The 19,466-nt window shown below is 50.2% G+C and overlaps 1 protein-coding gene across 4 annotated transcripts in view; it reads right to left on the bottom strand.

Annotated features, from left to right (window-relative positions):
• Positions 1-1,639: 1,639 nt before the first annotated feature.
• UHRF1 (ubiquitin like with PHD and ring finger domains 1) overlaps positions 1,640-19,466 on the bottom strand; it is a 171,535-nt gene continuing 153,708 nt past the window's right edge. For all 4 annotated transcript variants that reach the window (XM_030219374.1, XM_030219377.1, XM_030219375.1 and 1 more), the window contains one exon: positions 1,640-1,909. In XM_030219374.1, coding sequence (XP_030075234.1) covers positions 1,763-1,909 — 147 coding nt within the window. In that variant the 3' untranslated portion in view covers positions 1,640-1,762. The remainder of the gene's footprint in view (positions 1,910-19,466) is intronic.

Genomic DNA, 19,466 nt, shown 5'->3' with positions numbered 1-19,466 from the left:
AATATTTTCCAAAAATGCCTTAGGTGAAAACAAGCAGTCAAAACACCCACTGTACAGTCTACATGAGAGAAATTGCTTATAAAAGAAATTTACAGGTTTCATGTTGTAAACATTCCCAGACTGGATTCCTGATCAAAGTAGTATACTAACTTACACCTATTAACAGCATGTACTTGTTTTGAATAAGATTCAGGAATCTTACAAACATGAGTGAAAACTACAGGCTAAGTACAACTGGCCCTTAGTGTTATAGTGTGAACAGTTTACAAATAAACTGAAGCATATCATCTCAAAAAAACATTTATTAGCGAACACAAATTGCAAGTTATATGAAAAGTTGATACAAATATGCAAGTTACAAAATTGGTTCCCCTTCTAACATTTAGCATCTAGCACATAATGAACATTCATTCCTGTCTGATGTGAAGTGTGAAAATAAACATTCCGGCTGAGGTATTAACTGTGCAGCTTTGGTTCTGTTAAATAAAATGACAACTCATACAAAACTAAATCTACTGCTGTCCTTACATTTACAAAATTACAAAAAAGCCTGTAGAAAATTGTTCAAAACTGCTTTTCACTGTTATGCCTCATAGGTGTGAAAAAAATATATACATTTGATAAAGCAAGTTTAATCAAACCCAAGATCAGGAGGAAATACAAAAACACTGGAAAATGTAAGTTTAGTGTATACCACCAATATTTTTTGGCCTTTGTCATTCATCAGATGCTTAGAGAGGTCTTAAAAATGAGACCAAGATATTGATATTTTATACACAGACATTTTAGAGGGCACAGTATTTCCTTTCCTCCTTGCGTTCTTCTGTGCACAAAACTATTTCCATAACTTGAGTGCAGTTTCTTCCCTGTACAGTATTATATTTTAGGAAATAGAATGCTACTGGCAAATCACAATTTTCAGTGCTGTAATCGTGGTTTTGAGCAGTGACAAAGTTTGAAGGCACTTATAAATGGCTTTTCAGTGTTGGAAAGACTGATAGGAGGTAATAACTTGAGCAACCATTGCCTCAGGTTTTGTTGCTTTTGTTAAACTTATCAGAGGTAGTACTTGCAACTACTTAGCTGTATATATGCACCACTGGGTTTGTTTTTTTTTAAGCAAGCCAAAAATGGCAGCTTTTGAAAGGAACAATTTATATAAGCAATTGTAAGATCAACACTACAAAGCAGCCTGGGCAACACTGGCATAGGCAGAACACAGGGCGGTAACCAGGTCAGTGCTCTGGACCTCCATGCTACAGAAAGCTCCAAACCTTCCTCAATCTGAAGTAGGAATAGTCTGAAAGTGGGCTTTTGGGGTCCCCCTCATCAGTTTCTGTCTGGGCTCTTGCATGTCTTAACACACTGCATCAAGACACTTTAGAGGGAAAACAAAATATGCAAATATTGTTCTAGCAGCCAAGTAATTTTCCACTAAGTAAACGGAAGCTTTTACAAAAATAGGCTGTCCACATCATTGCTGGAAAACAAAAGAAAAAAAAGCACAGGTCCACAACAGGAAGGTTATAAAATACCAGATTTAAAAAATAAGCAAAGCCCATAAAAATATATTGTGTATATATATGAGAAATATAAAACGGCATGCTGGAGGCCCTATGAACTTTGAATTTTCACTTGCTTTTTTTTTTTTTTTTTTTTAATATTTAAACATGGAAGACTTTAAGCTTTCCTGGAAAAAGTATCGTTAAACGAAATGCAAAATCCATCAAATTTAAAGCAACAAATGCAGTGCTGCAGAAAATCACCGTCCACTGCCGTAACCAGGAAACAGCTGGTTTAGTACAGTTTGCAGCGTCTTGTTCACCTGCAGAGAATAGTTTTTGCCTAAATCATAGCGACAGGCTGGGCAGCTGTGTACTTCAGCTTTAAACGATCTGTCCAAGCAGTCCTGGAGAAGGAAGACAGTTGAAACTCAATAAATGGTAAAAACCACAAGTTACTGAATTACATTTAAACATTCCACATTCATATGCAAACCTCTGGATCTAGTAATGCCTTTTTGGCGCTTCCTTCAATAAAAAAAGAAGGGTGGGCATTCAAGCTGAAGCCCTCTCTTTATGCTCTCTTTTGAGAAGTTTAGAGACAAGTACCAGTTGTATTTTACTACTGTATTACTTCCTGATGCTTTTTTTTTTTTTGTGAACTATTTTCTGTCTCCACATTTTAGAAGTTTTGCTAGTTTATGAAGCTGTTATATCCATACCATGGTTTATGTCTGTTAAACTTAGAGGGTAAGTTACTAATGTGTGGCAAAAGGTAAAATTATGTATCATACCTGATAATTTTCTTTCCATTAATCATAGCTGATCAATCCATAGACTGGTGGGTTGTGTCCATCTACCAGCAGGTGGAGATAGAGAGCAATCCTTTTGCCTCCCTATATATGGTCATGTGCTGCCGGAAACTCCTCAGTATGTCGATATCCAAGCTCCATCCGCAGGACTCAGCACTTAGAGAATTACACCCACAAAGGGACACTCTGCCCAGCTCACCACCGCCGAAACGGGGGAGGGGAATTAACCCAGCTCATCCCCACACAAGTGGGGGAGGGGAATCCGTCCAGCTCATCCCCGCGGAGCGGGGGAGGGACACCACACCCGCCGATGCGGGGGGATCTGGCTTATCCTGCAACCGCAACCGCGGGAGGAGCTGACTGACCCTAACACCGCCGAAGCGGGAGGGGTACAAAGCTGCCCTACTGCCGCACGAAGTGGGAGGGAGCGCCGGCAGAATTTAAGTCTCAATCCAGCCCCGTAAAACGGAGGGGAGAGGAATGCAGCAGCTCACTGTAACACAAATTCGTCTCAACTCTTGAAGAATTCATTGAAAAACTTGAACACGAAGTCCTCCTGAACAGGAACTGAAGACTAAACTTGAACCTGAAATGCAACCAGAATATAAACAGTACAGATATCTGGGAGGGGCTATGGATTGATCAGCTATGATTAATGGAAAGAAAATTATCAGGTATGATACATAATTTTACCTTCCATATCATCATGCTGATCAATCCATAGACTGGTGGGATGTACCGAAGCAGTACTCACCCAGGGCGGGACATTGAAATCCCTGACCGCAACACTGAAGCTCCAAACCGGGCCTCCGCCCGAGCAGCCACAGTCAAGCGGTAATGCCTGGAGAAGGTATGGGCCGAAGCCCAAGTTGCCGCCTTGCAAATCTCTTCCAAGGAGACGGACCCGGCCTCTGCCATCGAGGCCGCCTGAGCTCTAGTGGAGTGAGCCTTCAGCTGGATAGGCGGCACCTTCCCCGCGGCCACATAAGCCGCTGCAATGGCTTCCTTGACCCATCTTGCCACTGTAGGCTTAGCAGCCTGCAGACCCTTACGAGGACCTGCAAACAGGACAAACAGATGATCCGATTTCCGGAAATCATTGGTCACTTCCAAGTATGTGATGATGACACGTCTCACATCCAGATATTTGAGAGCAGAGTATTCCTCTGGGTAGTCCTCCCTACGAAAGGAAGGGAGACAGAGCTGCTGATTCACATGGAAGCGAGAAACAATCTTGGGCAGGAAGGAAGGCACTGTGCGAATAGTCACTCCTGCCTCAGTGAACTGCAGAAAAGGCTCTCTACATGAGAGCGCTTGGAGCTCGGAAACTCTTCTGGCTGAAGTGATAGCCACCAAAAAGACTGCTTTCAATGTCAGGTCTTTCAAAGATGCCCTCGACAAGGGTTCAAAAGGCGGCTTCTGCAAGGCTCTTAGCACCAGGTTGAGATTCCACGCAGGCACCACTGAGTGCAGAGGAGGGCGCAGGTGATTAACTCCCTTGAGAAAGCGCACCACATCTGGCTGCGAAGCCAGGGAAGCACCCTTCAGGCGGCCCCTGAAGCAAGCCAGAGCCGCTACCTGGACTTTAAGGGAACTGAGCGACAGGCCTTTCTCCAGACCTTCTTGCAGGAACGCCAACACTGAAGAAATTGGAGCAGTGAAGGGAGAAAGTGAGCCTGCTTCACACCACGCTGCAAAGATACGCCAAACCCTGGCGTAAGCAGTAGAAGTAGAGCGCTTCCTCGCTCTCAGCATAGTGGCGATGACCTTGTCTGAGAAGCCCTTCTTTCTCAGACGCTGCCGCTCAATAGCCAGGCCGTAAGACCAAAGGGGGAGGGATCCTCCATCACCACGGGACCCTGATGTAACAGGCCCTGCTCCACTGGCAGCCGCAGAGGATCGTCGACTGAGAGCCTGATCAAGTCCGCATACCAGGGACATCTGGGCCAGTCCGGACCCACCAGGATGATCCGGCCCGGATGCTTTGCCACCCGGTCTAGCACCCTACCCAACATGGGCCAGGGCGGGAACACATAGAGAAGCTCTTGTGTCGGCCACTGTTGGAGAAGAGCATCTACTCCCAGGGATCGAGGGTCCCGTCCTCTGCTGAAAAAGCGCGGCACTTGGCAATTGGCCGATGATGCCATCAGATCTAGGCTCGGCTGGCCCCAGCGCTTCGTGATGTCCAAGAACGCCTGAGCAGATAGCTGCCACTCTCCGGGCTCCAAGGTATGGCGACTGAGAAAGTCCGCCTTGACATTCATGACTCCGGCAATGTGGGCCGCTGACAGCTGTTCCAGGTTCGCTTCCGCCCACTGGCATAGATTCATGGCCTCCTTGGCTAGAGGGGCGCTCTTGGTACCTCCCTGGCGGTTGACATAGGCCACAGCCGTGGCATTGTCCGACAGGACCCGTACTGGCTTCAACGCCAGTACTGGGATGAACTCCAAAAGCGCCAACCGAATGGCTCTGAGTTCCAGGAGGTTGATAGACCACTTTGCCTCTGCAGGAGACCAGAGCCCCTGTCCTTCCCAAGCAGTGGGCTCCCCAGCCCGACAAAGAGGCGTCCGTCGTGACGACAATCCACTCCGGGGTCACCAGAGGCATTCCTGCAGACAACTTGTCTGTCTGCATCCACCAGCTCAGCGCCTTGCGCACTGCTGGGTCCAAGGGAAGGCGCACAGCATAATCCTCCGACATCGGAGTCCAGCGCTGCAGCAGAGAGTGTTGTAGTGGTCTCATATGAGCCCTGGCCCAGGGCACTACTTCCATCGTGGCCGTCATAGAGCCCAACAGCTGCACATAGTCCCAAGCCCGAAGAGGAGAGGCTACTAGGAACTGGTCCACCTGAGCCTGAAGCTTGACAATCCGATTGTCTGGCAGGAACACTCTGCCCACCTGGGTGTCGAATCGAACTCCCAGATACTCCAGGGACTGAGTCGGGCGCAGCTGGCTCTTCTCCCAGTTGATGATCCACCCCAGGGAGCTCAAAAGAGCAACCACCCGGTTCACAGCTTTGCCGCACTCTGCATAAGAGGGGGCTCGGATCAACCAGTCGTCCAGATAAGGATGGACTTGTACTCCTTCCTTTCGCAGGAAGGCCGCGATGACCACCATTACTTTGGAGAAGGTCCGCGGAGCAGTAGCCAACCCGAAAGGGAGGGCTCTGAACTGAAAGTGTCGGCCCAGGACTGCAAAACGCAGAAAGCATTGATGAGGAGGCCAGATGGGAATATGCAGGTACGCTTCCTTGATGTCCAAGGAAGCCAAGAACTCTCCTGCCTTCACTGCCGCTATAACAGAGCGGAGAGTCTCCATGCGAAAGTGCCACACTTTCAAGGCCCGATTGACCCCTCTGAGGTCGAGGATAGGCCGGACAGAACCTCCTTTCTTTGGTACCACAAAGTAAATGGAGTAACGTCCCTTGCCAATCTGATTTTCTGGCACCGGAACGACCGCACCCAGGCGTATCAGGTTGTCCAAGGTCTGCTGCACTGCCACAGCTTTGACCGGAGACTTGCAGGGAGAGAGTACAAACCCGTCTCTTAAGGGTCGGCAGAACTCTAGCTTGTAGCAGTCTCTGATGACTTCCAGCACCCAAGCGTCTGAAGTTACTTTGGTCCACTCACCCAGAAACGAGGACAGGCGTCCTCCAATCTGCACTGGGCCATGGACCAGGACCCCATCATTGGGTACGAGACCCTGAGGGAGGACCGGAGGGCGTACCTCCGGGACGGCGGTCTCTGCGAAAGGAATGCTGCTTGGGGGAGAAGTTCCTTTTGAAGGAAGAGGGGGCAGAGGAGCCCGACTTGCCCGGGCGGTACCGACGGGCTTCTTGAAACCGTCCTCTGGAGATACCGGGGCGAGCACTGGCCCGAGCCCTGACCTCTGGTAACCACTTGCCCTTAGACGTGCCGAGATTGGTCACGATTTTGTCCAGCTCGACCCCAAAGAGCAGCTTGCCTTTAAAAGGCAACTTAGCCAGGCGGGACTTAGAGGCGTGGTCCGCAGACCAATGTTTCAGCCAAAGCCAGCGCCGCGCAGAGACTGTCTGAGCCATGCCTTTAGCCGAGGCTCTCAAGACATCATACAATGTCTGCCAAATAAGCCAAGCCCGATTCCAGGGCCGGCCAGTCAGCCCTCAAGGAAGGATCCGAGGGGGAAGCCCGCTGCACCAACGTCAGGCACGCCCTGGCCACATAGGAGCCGCAAAACTGAGGCCTGCAAACTTAAGGCAGCCGCCTCGAAGGACGACCTTAAAGCCGCTTCCAATCTTCTGTCTTGGGCGTCCTTTAGTGCCGTGCCACCTTCCACCGGCAATGCCGTTTTCTTAGTCACCGCAGTGATTAAAGAATCCACGGTAGGCCAAACAAAGGCCTCACGCTCACTTTCAGGCAAAGGATAGAGGCGGGACATAGCCCTAGCCACTTTGAGGCTCGCTTCCGGGACATCCCATTGAGCCGAAATTAAGGTGTGCATGGCATCATGCACGTGGAAGGTTCTAGGCGGGCGCTTCGTCCCCAGCATAATGGCGGAGCCAACAGGGGCTGAGGGAGAGACGTCCTCCGGAGAGGAAATCTTCAAAATGCTCATGGCCTGCATTAACAGGTTGGGCAAATCCTCTGAGCGAAAGATCCGTGCTGCAGAGGGGTCATCCGCTCCATCCGAGCGGGAATCCGTCTCTTCCAAGGAATCCCCAAAGGACCGTTGGGAGAACTCAGATACGCTGCCCTCATCTACATCAGAGGAAACAGCGTCCTCTAAGGCCTGGGCATCCACCCGAGGGCGTTTACTTCCGGGGGCCTCAACCCCTTTATCGGACAAGGGAGAAGGGGCAGCGTTCTGCATAAGGAAGGCCTGATGCAGCAGCAAAATAAACTCGGGGGAGAAACCCCCCAAACTGTGCAATTCAGCAGCCTGGGCCACAGCCCTAGACGCACCCTCAACCGGCGCTCGCAAGAGCGGGGGAGAACCATGCTGCGCATCCAAGATGGCGTCCGGCGCGACACTCCGCGAAGGAGCCGCGCGGGATGAACGGCGCTTAACTTTAGCCGCTTTTTTGCCGTCGCCCAAATCAAGGGCGGCCATGGCATGAACGTCTCCCAGCTCAAGGGCGGCCCAAGAAGAAGCCGTCCGAGCAGAGTGGCCGGCCAAGATGGCGGAGGCGAGCAGCGGGGGATGGGCGTTTATGGCGGGAAAAACCGCCGCGCCGGAGGAAGACCCGGGACACTGACCGGCCTCCAAACTGACACCCAACAAGGGCGAATCAGACTTTAAAACCCCCACATCCCCGCTAGAAGCGCACACGCGGTCCAGGGAGCGATTCTTCGCGCCCTCGCCCTCCGACGCCATAGGCCACGTGGAGATCAATTGGGGAACCCCCTGCCCGCTATAAAAAGGTAAAAATTACCTGCTTCTCGCTCCGAGCTGTAACGACCTGGTGTCCCAGTGAGTAGCTGCAATAAACGTTTAAACGTCGAAATAAACGCCCTTAAGGACGTTCAAAAATTTTTTTTTTTTTTTTTTAACGGAGCCAGCGGGAGGGGGGAGAAAAGGAGGGACCTGGCGCCACCAGGTTTGCACTTGCTCAACCCCAGGCACTCAACAAAACCTAAAAATTAGGCTTGGAGGCCTAGCCAGAGCTGCTGCTGTGTGTGACCACCACCTGCTGAGATAGAGAACATACTGGGGAGTTTCCGGCAGCACATGACCACATATAGGGAGGCAAAAGGATTGCTCTCTATCTCCACCTGCTGGTAGATGGACACAACCCACCAGTCTATGGATTGATCAGCATGATGATATGGAAGCAGACCTTTTAGTGCGCTTTTCTTACTGTGGGATTCACTAAACTGCAGTATGTTAGTACTACAGGTTAATGACTCCCAAGGTACATGACCACCACAACTTGTGACCAACCTCATAGGGTGAAATTTATTCTTACCTGTTCATTTCCTTTCCTTAAACCCAGCTAGACCTATCCATGCGACCAACAGAGGTAGAGAAACAGTTAGTTTCCAGTGACAACAATAATAGGTGCAACAGAGTTAATTAGTATGAACAACAAATCCCAACGGATCCTCCAAATCCTCTGTAGAAATCATTGCAAAACCTGCACTAGGATAAGGTTTCATTGAGGTACAACTGGTTTAAGCTGAGGGTGAATCTGTTAAGTTCTTGCAAAAACCAGATAATGCCCAGTAAGGCTGCCAAGATTGCCCCCCCCCCCCCCCAACCCAGAAAGCAGGCTAGAGTTGTCATCTGAACCAGTACCTTCCACCAATCTCGCTGGGAAAAGGGATACAATATCTGAGCTGACTGCCCAGAATCCCCCCCCCCCCCAAAAAAAAAAAAAAAAAAAAAAATCATGCATCCTCCTTACAACCCACCACTCCTTCAAAGCTGCTAGGAAAGGGTGACCATTACTAAATTGACTCTCCCCTTCTCTCACTAACCCATCGCACCCCCTCCCCCCAGAGTTATCATAGCAGTACTTAATGCCTTTTAAATCTGATGAGTGATCAACCTATTGCTCTCAACTGTGATGTGAAACTATAGCAAAGTCTTAGCTTGTAGGCTGAAAAATGTGCTACCTAAAATACACCCTGATCAAACAGGTTTTGTTAAAGGCAGGCTTATTTCTGACAAATGTGTGCAACATCTTATATTGGTTGAAGAGGCAGGGGGAGAAGGGATTATGTCTGGCTCTGGATGCTGAAAAGCTCTTTGACAGGGTTGAGTGCGATTTCCTGCTTTAGCCATTGAGGAACCTCAGGATGTGGGCCCAATTCACCGGATAGGTCAAAGTTTTATATTTGAACCCCTCCCCCTCTAGTATTGTGGTGAATGGGGTAAAGTCTGAGGAATTTTGTCTCTACAGAGGAACAAGACAAGGCTGCATCTTATCCCCAATGCTCTTTGCACTCACCATAGAACCCCTGGCAACACATCCATTTAAAGAAGGATATTCATCCAGTCCATATTGGTGGTAGGGTGCATAAAGTAATGATATATGCAGGTGACACTAATAGTTATGAGACAACCTGAAGTGTCTCTTCCTCCTTTAATGGAAGAACTGAAGTCTACTCCATTCTCTGGGTATAAATTAAATGTAGGGAATACAAAAGGCTTTGTCAGGGAGAAACTTAGAATGGAAAAGTGAATTTCCTGGGCAGTTTTAATTGCAGGTTCAGATATCAGCCAACCCAGGAGAGTTATTCCACCTGAATTATCCACCTATGCTACAGAAGATCCAGGAGGAGATGCATTCTTGGGCTCCTACTGCATAGAGCTGGTACCATAGTAAATTATGGCAGATAAATACCACCAGAATGGTTCATCCAGTCTGTCCAACAGTATCACTCATCAATTCATGATTAAACTAACAATGAATGTGATATAAAATACTTGATCATGGTCTCTCTGACATTTCTGGGACATAGATTTAGAAGTCCACCCAGCAATGTCCTTACATTCCAACTGCTGGAGTTACCGAAGCCCACTCCAGCCTATACAAAATTCATCTAGTCATTTGCCGGACAAAGACTGTAAAAAAAAATCTGCCCGGCACTGTCCTCAAGTTCCAGCTACTGAAGTTGTTGTTGAATCCCTTTCCAGTCCAACCTAAATTGGATTGCCATATATGGGACACAGACTGTACTAGTCTGCCCAATACCAGTCTTAGTTCTTCACAGCCGGACCTGCCATCTAAGCACCATGCAACAAACAAATCCATACATGCCCAGCACTAGTTCCAGCTACTGAAGTTGGTGTTGAATTCCTTTCCAGCCCAGCCTAAATTGATTTCCATATATGGGGACACAGACTGTACAAGTTTGCCCAGTACCAGTCTTAGTACTTCACAGCTGGAGTCGCCATCTAAGCACCATTCAATGAACACATCCACAAACATGCAGCCATTTTTTTTTTAATTTTATTTTTAATACACCATGTTTTAAAATTAGATATCCTCTGTGTTCATTCCACACATTTTTGAATTCAGTCATCATTTTAGTCTCTACCACCTTCCTTGGGAGGGCGTTCCAAACATTCGCCACCCTCTCCGTGAAGAATTTCCTGACATTACTCCTACGTCTACCATCCTGCAACCTAAACTCATGCTCTCTGTTTTTACCATTTCCCCTTCTCTGGAAAATACTTGTTTCTATATTTATACCTGGCATTTAAACATCTGTACCATATCTTCTGTCCCTTCTTTCCATACACAAACGTTCAGGTCTTCTCTTATGTCTTCTGGCACAAACCCCATACCATTTTTGTTGCTTTCCTCTGGACTGCTTCAAGTCTTTAACATCCTTGGTAAGATACAACATCCAAAACTGAATACTCCAGGTGGGCCTCACCAACGACTTCTACAGGGGTGTCAACACCTCCTTTCTTCTGCTGGTTATGCCTATCTCTATGCAACCTAGCATCCTTTTGGCTATAGCTACCACTTTTTCACACTTGTCACCTTCAGATCCTCAGATAGTACCACCACTCCCCCCCCCCCTCAAGGTTTGCTGGTTTGGTAGGCAGGGGGGTCCCCAAGCCCAGCCAGAAGAGGCTTTCTTGTGGCGATATTTGCCACCGCTGCACTGTCTGCCTTGCTTTCCCATTCCACATGTGCTTGCTCGTTTTTAGTGAAGTTGAGCATGCACAAGCTTCATGTATGCTCAATTTCACTAAAAACAAGCATGCACACCAGGGCAGGAAAGCAAGGCAGGCAGCGCGGTGGCAAAAAAAAAAAAAGACACAATAAAGGATAGAAAGCTGAACAGATGCGAACTGAGGGGAACCAGTTAAAAAAAAACACACAAAAAAAAAAAACACAACCAAAAAAACAGCCTCTGCTCTGTGGTCAAAGAAAAGACTGCCCAGTCCCTGCCTGCAATGCTGGTTGGGGGGGGGGGGGGGGGGGGGGGGGGGGAGGCTTGCACATGTGTGGTACAGTCTTCCAAAGGCTTTTGGAAAGTTTACAGGGCACTCCATGGTGGGCCTCTGTCAGATGATATCCATTATGCCGACCAAGAACATAAGAGCATAAGAAGAATAGACATACTGGGTCAGACCAATGGTCCATCTAGCCCAGTATCCTGTTTCCAACAGTGGCCAATCCAGGTCACAAGTACATGGTAGAAACCCAAATAGTAAAATTCCATGCTACCAATCCCAGGGCAAGCAGTGGCTTTCCCATGTCTGTCTCAATAGCAGATTATGGATTTTTCCTCCATGGAGCAATAGAGACATAGTATTCTCAGTTTTATTTATCATCCCTTTCCTAATAATTTCTAGTATCATGTTTGCTTTTTTTGGAAGCCGCTGCACACTGGACAAAAAATTTCAGCATATTATCTACAATGACACCTAGATCTTTTTCTTGGGTGTGACCCCCCCAAGGTGGACTCTAGCATCAGGAAACTATGATTTGGATTATTCTTCCCAATATGCAGCATATTGCATTTGCCACATTAAATTTCATTCAACATTTGAATGCCCAGTATTCCAATTTCTTAAAGTCTTCCTGCAATTGATCACAGTCCGCGTATGTTTTAACAACCTTGAAGTTGAAATTTAATCACTTAGCTTGTCATTCTGATCTACAGATCATTTATAAAATGGGGGGGGGGGGGGGGGTTAATTTTATTTTTTAAAGTTTTACAATAATTTCAAGATACATCTTGATTTGGTAAAGATTATTTACAGGAAAAGAAATGAAAGCAAATGCTACATACTTGTAGAGGGTATTCTCCGAGGACAGCAGGCTGATTGTTCTCACTGATGGGTGACGTCCACGGCAGCCCCCTCCAATCAGAATCTTCACTAGCAAAGACGTTTGCTAGCCCTCACGCGCCCATGCGCACCGCGCATGCGCGACAGTCTTCCCGCCCGAACCGGCTCGTGTTTGTCAGTCCCATATGTAGCAAGACAAAGACAAGGGAAGACCCAACTCCAAAGGGGAGGCGGGCGGGTTTGTGAGAACAATCAGCCTGCTGTCCTCGGAGAATACCCTTCTACAGGTATGTAGATTCTACAGGTATGTAGCATTCGCTTTCTCCGAGGACAAGTAGGCTGCTTGTTCTCACTGATGGGGTATCCCTAGCCCCCAGGCTCACTCAAAACAATAAACATGGTCAATTGGGCCTCGCAATGGCGAGGACATAACTGAGATAGACCTAACAACTTATCCAACTAACAGAGTGTAGCCTGGAACAGAATAAAAAATGGGCCTAGGGGGGTGGAGTTGGATTCTAAACCCCAAACAGATTCTGAAGCACCGACTGCCCGAACAGACTGTCGCGTCGGGTATCCTGCTGCAGGCAGTAATGAGATGTGAATGTGTGGACAGATGACCACGTCGCAGCCTTGCAGATCTCTTCAATAGTGGCTGACCAAGTGGGCCACTGACGCAGCCATGGCTCTAACATTGTGAGCCGTGACAGGACCCTCAAGAGCCAGCCCAGCCTGGGCGTAAGTGAAGGAAATGCAGTCTGCTAGCCAATTTGATAAGGTGCGTTTCCCCACAGCCACTCCCCTCCTGTTGGGATCAAAAGAAACAAACATTTGGGCGGACTGTCTGTTGGGCTGTGTCCGCTCCAGATAGAAGGCCAATGCTCTTTTGCAGTCCAATGTGTGCAGCTGACGTTCAGCAGGGCAGGAATGCGGACGGGGAAAGAATGTTGGCAAGACAATTGACTGGTTCAGATGGAACTCCGACACCACCTTCGGCAAGAACTTAGGGTGAGTGTGGAGGACTACTCTATTATAATGAAATTTGGTGTAAGGAGCATGGGCTACCAGGGCCTGAAGCTCACTGACTCTACGAGCTGAAGTTACTGCCACCAAGAAAATGACCTTCCAGGTCAAGTACTTCAGATGGCATGAATTCAGTGGCTCAAAAGGAGGTTTCATCAGCTGGGTGAGGACGACATTGAGATCCCATGACACTGTAGGAGGTTTGATGGGGGGCTTTGACAAAAGCAAACCTCTCAAAGTGAACAACTAAAGGCTGTCCCGAGATCGGCTTACCTTCCACACGGTAATGGTATGCACTGATTGCGCTAAGGTGAACCCTTACAGAGTTGGTCTTGAGACCGGACTCAGACAAGTGCAGAAGGTAGTCAAGCAGGGTATGTGTAGGACAAGAGCGAGGATCTAAGGCCTTGCTGTCACACCAGACGGCAAACCTCCTCCATAAGAAGAAGTAACTCCTCTTAGTGGAATCTTTTCTGGAAGCAAGCAAGACACGGGAGACGCCCACTGACAGACCCAAAGAGGCAAAGTCTACGCTCTCAACATCCAGCCTGTGAGATCCAGAGACTGGAGGTTGGGATGCAGAAGTGCCCCTTCGTTCTGGGTGATGAGGGTCGGAAAACACTCCAATCTCCATGGTTCTTCGGAGGACAACTCCAGAAGAAGAGGGAACCAGATCTGACGCGGCCAAAAAGGAGCAATCAGAATCATGGTGCCTCGGTCCTGCTTGAGTTTCAGCAAAGTCTTCCCCACCAGAGGTATGGGAGGATAAGCATACAGCAGGCCTTCCCCCCCAATCCAGGAGGAAGGCATCCGATGCCAGGCGGCCGTGGGCCTGAAGTCTGGAACAGAACTGAGGGACCTTGTGGTTGGCTTGAGATGCGAAGAGATCTACCAAGGGGGTGCCCCACACTTGGAAGATCCGGCGCACTACTCTGGAGTTGAGCGACCACTCGTGAGGTTGCATAATCCTGCTCAACCTGTCGGCCAGACTGTTTACGCCTGCCAGATATGTGGCTTGGAGAAACATGCCATAATGGCGAGCCCACAGCCACATGCTGACGGCTTCCTGACACAGGGGGCAAGATCCGGTGCCCCCCTGCTTGTTTATGTAATACATGGCAACCTGGTTGTCTGTCTGAATTTGGATAATTTGGTGGGACAGCCGATCTCTGAAAGCCTTCAGAGCGTTCCAGACCGCTCGTAACTCCAGGAGATTGATCTGTAGACCTTGTTCCTGAAGGGACCAGCTTCCCTGGGTGTGAAGCCCATCGACCTGAGCTCCCCACCCCAGGAGAGACGCATCCATAGTCAGCACTTTTTGCGGCTGAGGAATTTGGAAAGGGCGTCCCAGAGTCAAACTGGACCAAATCGTCCACCAGTGCAGGGATTCGAGAAAACTCGTGGACAGGTGGATCACGTCCTCTAGATCCCCAGCAGCCTGAAACCACTGGGAAGCTAGGGTCCATTGAGCAGATCGCATGCGAAGACGAGCCATGGCAGTCACATGAACTGTGGAGGCCATGTGGCCAAGCAATCTCAACATCTGCCGAGCTGTGATCTGCTGGGACGCTCGCACCCGGGAGACGAGGGACAACAGATTGTTGGCCCGTGTCTCCAGAAGATAGGCACGAGCCGTCCGAGAATCCAGCAGAGCTCCTATGAATTCGAGTCTCTGTACTGGGAGAAGATGGGACTTTGGATAATTTATCACAACCCCAGTAGCTCCAGGAGTCGAATAGTCAACTGCATGGACTATAGAGCTCCTGCCTTGGATGTGTTCTTCACCAGCCAATCGTCGAGATAAGGGAACACGTGCACTCCAAGCCTGCGGAGCGCTGCTGCTACCACAGCCAGGCACTTCGTGAACACCCTGGGCGCGGAGGCGAGCCCAAGGGGTAGCACACAGTACTGGAAGTGACGTGTTCCCAGACGGAATTGAAGATAGTGTCTGTGAGCTGGCAGTATCGGAATATGCGTGTAAGCATCCTTTAAGTCCAGAGAGCATAGCCAATCTTTTTCCTGAATCATGGGAAGAAGGGTGCCCAAGGAAAGCATCCTGAACTTTTCCTTGACCAGATATTTGTTCTAGGATGGGACGTATCCCCCCTATTTTCTTTTCCACAAGGAAGTACCTGGAATAGAATCCCAGCCCTTCTTGCCCGGGTGGCATGGGCTCGACCGCATTGGCGCTGAGAAGGGCGGAGAGTTCCTCTGCAAGTACCTGCTTGTGCTGGAAGCTGAAAGACTGAGCTCCCGGTGGGCAATTTGGAGGCATGGAGGCCAAATTGAGGGCGTATCCCTGCCGGACTATTTGAAGAACCCAACGGTCGGAGGTTATAAGAGGCCACCTTTGGTGAAAAACTTTCAACCTCCCCCCGACCGGCAGATCGTCCGGCACGGACACTTTGGTCTCGGCTATGCTCTGCTGGAGCCAGTCAAAAGCTCGCCCCCTGCTTTTGCTGGGGAGCTGTGGGGCCTTGCTGAGGCGCACGCTGCTGACGAGAGCGAGCGCGCTGGGGCTTAGCCTGGGCCGCAGGCTGGCGAGAGGGAGGATTGTACCTACGCTTACCAGAAGAGTAGGGAACAGCCCTCCTTCCCCCATAAAAACATCTACCTGATGAGGTAGATGCTGAAGGCTGCCAGCGGGAGAATTTGTCGAAAGCGTTATCCCGCTGGTGGAGCTGTTCTACCACCTGTTCGACTTTTTCCCCAAAAATGTTATCTGCTCAGCAAGGGGAGTCCGCAATCCACTGCTAGATCCTATTCTCCAGGTCGGAGGCACGCAGCCATGAGAGCCTGCGCATCACCACACCTTGAGCAGCGGCCCTGGACGCAACATCAAAGGTATCAAATACCCCTCTGGCCAGGAATTTCCTACATGCCTTCAGCTGCCTGACCACCTCCTGAAACGGCTTGGCTTGCTCCGAAAGGAGCTGGACCACCAAGTCCGCCAGCTTCCGCACATTATTCCGCATATGGATGCTTGTGTAGAGCTGGTATGATTGAATCTTGGCCACGAGCATGGAAGAATGATAGGCCTTCCTCCCAAAGGAGTCTAAGGTTCTGGAGTCTTTGCCCGGGGGCGCCAAAGCGTGTTCTCTAGAACTCTTAGCCTTCTTCAGGGCCAGATCCACAACTCCAGAGTCATGAGGCAACTGAGTGCGCATCAGCTCTGGATCCCCATGGATCCGGTACTGGGATTCTATCTTCTTGGGAATGTGGGGATTAGTTAGTGGCTTGGTCCAGTTCGCCAGCAATGTCTTTTTCAGGACATGATGCATGGATACTGTGGACGCTTCCTTAGGTGGAGAAGGATAGTCCAAGAGCTCAAACATCTCAGCCCTTGGCTCATCCTCCACGACCACCGGGAAGGGGATGGCCGTAGACATCTCCCGGACAAAGGCCGAGAAAGACAGACTCTCGGGAGGAGAAAGCTGCCTTTCAGGGGAGGGAGTGGGGTCAGAAGGAAGGCCATCAGACTCCTCGTCAGAGAAATATCTGATGTCCTCTCCTCTGCCTCCCACGAGGCCTCGTCATCGGTATCAGACACAAGTTCACGAACCTGCGTCTGAAGCTGCGCCCGTCTCGACTCCATGGAAACACGGCCACGGTGGGAGCGTCGAGAGGTGGACTCCCTGGCCGGCAGCGGCGAAACTCCCTCCCCCGACGTCGTCGGGGAGTCCACCTGGGAGGCAGCCGAAGCCGGTGCCGCAAGCGGTACTGGTACCAGGGACCTCACCCCGGGCAAAGGGCCAGCTGTCGCCTCACTCGACGGCAAGGGCACAACAGCTCTTCCAGGATGCCAGGAAGAACAGCCCGGAGACTCTCATGCAGAGCGGCTGTGGAGAAAGACTGAGAAGCCGATGCAGGCGTCGAGGTCAAAACCTGTTCCGGGCACGGAGGCGGTACCGGGCTGTCCGGGGCAGAGCGCACCGACACCTCCTGGATGGAGGGTGAGCGGTCCTCCCGGTGCCGATGCCTGCTGGGTGCCGACTCCCTCGGCGACCCAGAGCTCCCGGTACCAAGTCAGGAAGGTGACCGGTGACGATGCTTCTTTGACTTCGAGCGAAGCATGTCACCGGAGCTCCCCGGTACCGATGAGGACGTAGAATCCAGACGTCGCTTCCTCGGGGCCGGGGCCGAAGAAGGTCGATCCCGGGGGGGCTGTACCGCAGGAGCCCTCAGGGCAGGAGGAGACCTACCCGAAGGCTCACCGCCACCAGCAGGGGAATGGACAGCCGTCACCTGCACTCCAGACGAAGCACCACCGTCCAACGACACCACCACCAGCGGGGGTCCCGGTACCACCGACGCCGACGCACTCTTTCAAAGTCTCGGTACCGACGATGCAGGAGGAAGACACCTCGATACCGTCGATGCCAATGCGATCTCCGAAGACTTCTGTGCTGCCGACGCCGATGCACCCGACGAATCCCGAGATGCTGTTGCCGTCGAAGCGCCAGAGAACAGAACGTTCCACTGGGCTAACCTCGCTACCCGAGTCCTCTTTTGCAAAAGAGCACAAAGACTACAGGCCTACGGGCGGTGCCCAGCCCCCAGACACAAAGCGTGCCTATGAGTGAGCGAGATTATCCGGGCGCACTTCTTGAAGCCGCTGGAAGGCGTCGATGACATGGGCGGAAAAATCGCGCCGGCGAAATCAAAATTCGCGATGACAAGAGGCACCGAGAAAAAAGGGTAGAAAAAACCCGTACGGGCGGCCAACAAGGCCGCTCCCGAAAGCGAGAGGAAACTTACGCTGGGGAAAAGAAAACTAGAAATATGGGAAAAAGGGAACCTCTTATTTTTTTTGAAACACAGATTAGAAACATGAAAGACACACGAGGTCTTCTGAGGGGCACGAAACGGCGGCAAAACACGACCGTCCCGAGCGCGGACAAAAGAAGACTGACGAACACGAGCCAGTTCGGGTGGGAAGACGGTCGCGCATGCGCATGGGCGCACGAGGGCTAGCAAACGTCTTTGCTAGTGAAGATTCCGATTGGAGGGGGATGCCGTGGACGTCACCCATCAGTGAGAACAAGCAGCCTGCTTGTCCTCGGAGAATAATAATTTTAAACATTTTTCCATCTCACATTTAAAGATAACTTGTCATAGACAATAATAAAGGAGAAAAAGGATTCAAATCAATTATACTAATCCTTAACAGTATAATAAAAATATATTCATATTATTCATCTATAGTCCACAACTTGGGAGGCCTATCACAATAGTCAGGAAAAGCGAATGATACAAACCTGTAGCAGGTGTTCTCAGAGGACAGCAGGCTGATTGTTCTCACGACTGGGTGACGTCCATGGCAGCCCCCTCCAACCGGAAAAAGTCTCGCGGGGCACGCCCACCGCGCATGCGCAGCCGTCTTCCCACCCACGCGCAGCCGCTCCCTCTCAAATAAGTAAAAAGCAAAGGAATAAGATATAACAACTCCAAAAGGGAGGAGGGAGGGTAGGTGAGAACAATCAGCCTGCTGTCCTCAGAAAACATCTGCAACAGGTATGTATCATTCGCTTTCTTCGAGGACAAGCAGGCTGCTTGTTCTCACGACTGGGGTATCCCTAGCTCCCAGGCTCACTCAAAACAACAAACAGGGTCAATTGGGCCTCGCAACGGCGAGGACATAACAAAATTTGACCTACGAAGAACAACTAACGGAGAATGCAGCCTGAATAGAATAAAACTGGGCCTAGGAGGGTGGAGTTGGATTCTAAACCCCAAACAGATTCTGCAGCACCGACTGCCCAAACCGACTGTCGTGTCAGGTATCCTGCTGGAGGCAGTAATGAGATGTGAATGTGTGGACTGAAGACCACGTCGCAGCCTTGCAAATCTCTTCAATAGTGGCTGACTTCAAGTGGGCCACTGACGCCGCCATGGCTCTAACACTATGAGCCGTGACATGAGCCTCAGGAGTCAGCCCAGCCTGGGCGTAAGTGAAGGAAATGCAATCTGCTAGCCAATTGAAGATGGTGCGTTTCCCGACAGCAATCCCCTTCCTGTTGGGGTCAAAAGAAAAACAATTGGGCGGACTGTCTGTGGGGGCTGGTCCACTCCAGATAGAAGGTCAATGCTCTCTTGCAGTCCAATGTGTGCAACTGACGTTCAGCAGGGCGGGTATGCGGACGGGGAAATAATGTTGGCAAGACAATTGACTGGTTCAGATGGAACTCCTACACCACCTTTGGCAGGAACTTAGGGTGAGTGCGGGGGACTACTCTATTATGATGAAATTTGGTATAGGGAGCATGGGCTACCAAAGCTTGAAGCTCACTGACTCTACGAGCTGAAGTAACAGCCACCAAGAAAATGACCTTCCAGGTCAAATACTTCAGATGGCAGAAATTCAGTGGCTCAAAAGGAGGTTTCATCAGCTGGGTGA

The sequence above is a fragment of the Microcaecilia unicolor genome, chromosome 11 (assembly GCF_901765095.1).
Source record: "Microcaecilia unicolor chromosome 11, aMicUni1.1, whole genome shotgun sequence".
Taxonomy (NCBI): Eukaryota; Metazoa; Chordata; class Amphibia; order Gymnophiona; family Siphonopidae; genus Microcaecilia; species Microcaecilia unicolor.
The sequence above is the reverse complement of the archived record's forward strand: the minus strand, read 5'-3'. Positions and strand labels throughout refer to the sequence as shown.